This window comes from Nannospalax galili, unplaced genomic scaffold (assembly GCF_000622305.1).
Source record: "Nannospalax galili isolate Female #2095 unplaced genomic scaffold, S.galili_v1.0 C48281719, whole genome shotgun sequence".
Classification (NCBI taxonomy): domain Eukaryota; kingdom Metazoa; phylum Chordata; class Mammalia; order Rodentia; family Spalacidae; genus Nannospalax; species Nannospalax galili.
Window position 1 is genome coordinate 1 of NW_008464926.1, and position 846 is coordinate 846.

The 846-nt window shown below is 68.4% G+C and overlaps 1 protein-coding gene across 1 annotated transcript; it reads right to left on the bottom strand.

The window, feature by feature from the left end:
* Window positions 1–45: 45 nt before the first annotated feature.
* Window positions 46–585, bottom strand: LOC103728278 (WW domain-containing transcription regulator protein 1-like). The gene has a single exon (XM_008826354.3). The coding sequence runs from the start codon at window positions 493–495 to the stop codon at window positions 61–63; it is 435 nt and encodes a 144-aa protein (XP_008824576.2). The 5' UTR covers window positions 496–585; the 3' UTR covers window positions 46–60.
* Window positions 586–846: the final 261 nt, after the last annotated feature.

Genomic DNA, 846 nt, shown 5'->3' on the forward strand with positions numbered 1-846 from the left:
CGCGCGCGCGCCTGCACATCCCGGGCACCGCAGCTGTACCCCTCTTGGCTACGGGCTGACTTACTTGAGGAAGTACCTCTGACCAGTGGCCGTGAAGGTCATCTCCCATCCGGGGGGCAGAGGCAGCTCGTCCGTCACGTCGTAGGACTGCTGGCGGAGGTGCGCGTGCTGCTGCGCCGGGCCTCCTGCAGCGCCCGCGCCGGTGCCCAGCTGCAGGGACGCGGGCGACGAGTGCGAGCGGACGTGCTGGGCGCCGCCGGCCAGCCGAGGCCCGGGGTGGCCGCCGGACGAGTCGGTGCTGGACTGGCGCGAGTGCGAGCCGGAATCGGGCTCCTTGAAGAAGGATTCCGGCAGGATCTTCTTCCGCCACGAGCTGGGCTTGGGGTTCATGACCGAGTTGAAGAGGGCTTCGAGGTCGGTGTCCAGGTCCTGCGTGACGTGGATGACTTGCTGCCCGGGGGGCGGGAGCGGAGGGGGCGCCGAGGACGGATTCATCTTCTGCAGGGAGAAGGAAGATCGCCTTTGATTCCAACCAGTCAGAGGAGGGGTTTAGAGGAAGAGGACGGAGAGACAGGAGTTAGGTGTCCGCCTCGGGACTCAGCAGAGACCAGCCGGGTGGGGGAGGGGTCCGTCCTGGCTGCGGCAATTATGCAACTTTCTAGAAGCGCAGTCTACCCGGAGAAGGCAGCGGCGGGAGGAGGTGGGGAGCGACTGCACTTGGGACGGCTGGGGGCAGGCCGCCTTCGGAAGCGGTCTCGGCCTCCGCCAAAGCCCCCCGTCCCCGCTTCGGGGAGCCGGGAGCCCGCGAGGATGCGGGAGGAGCTGGGAGGATGCGGGGGGATGGGG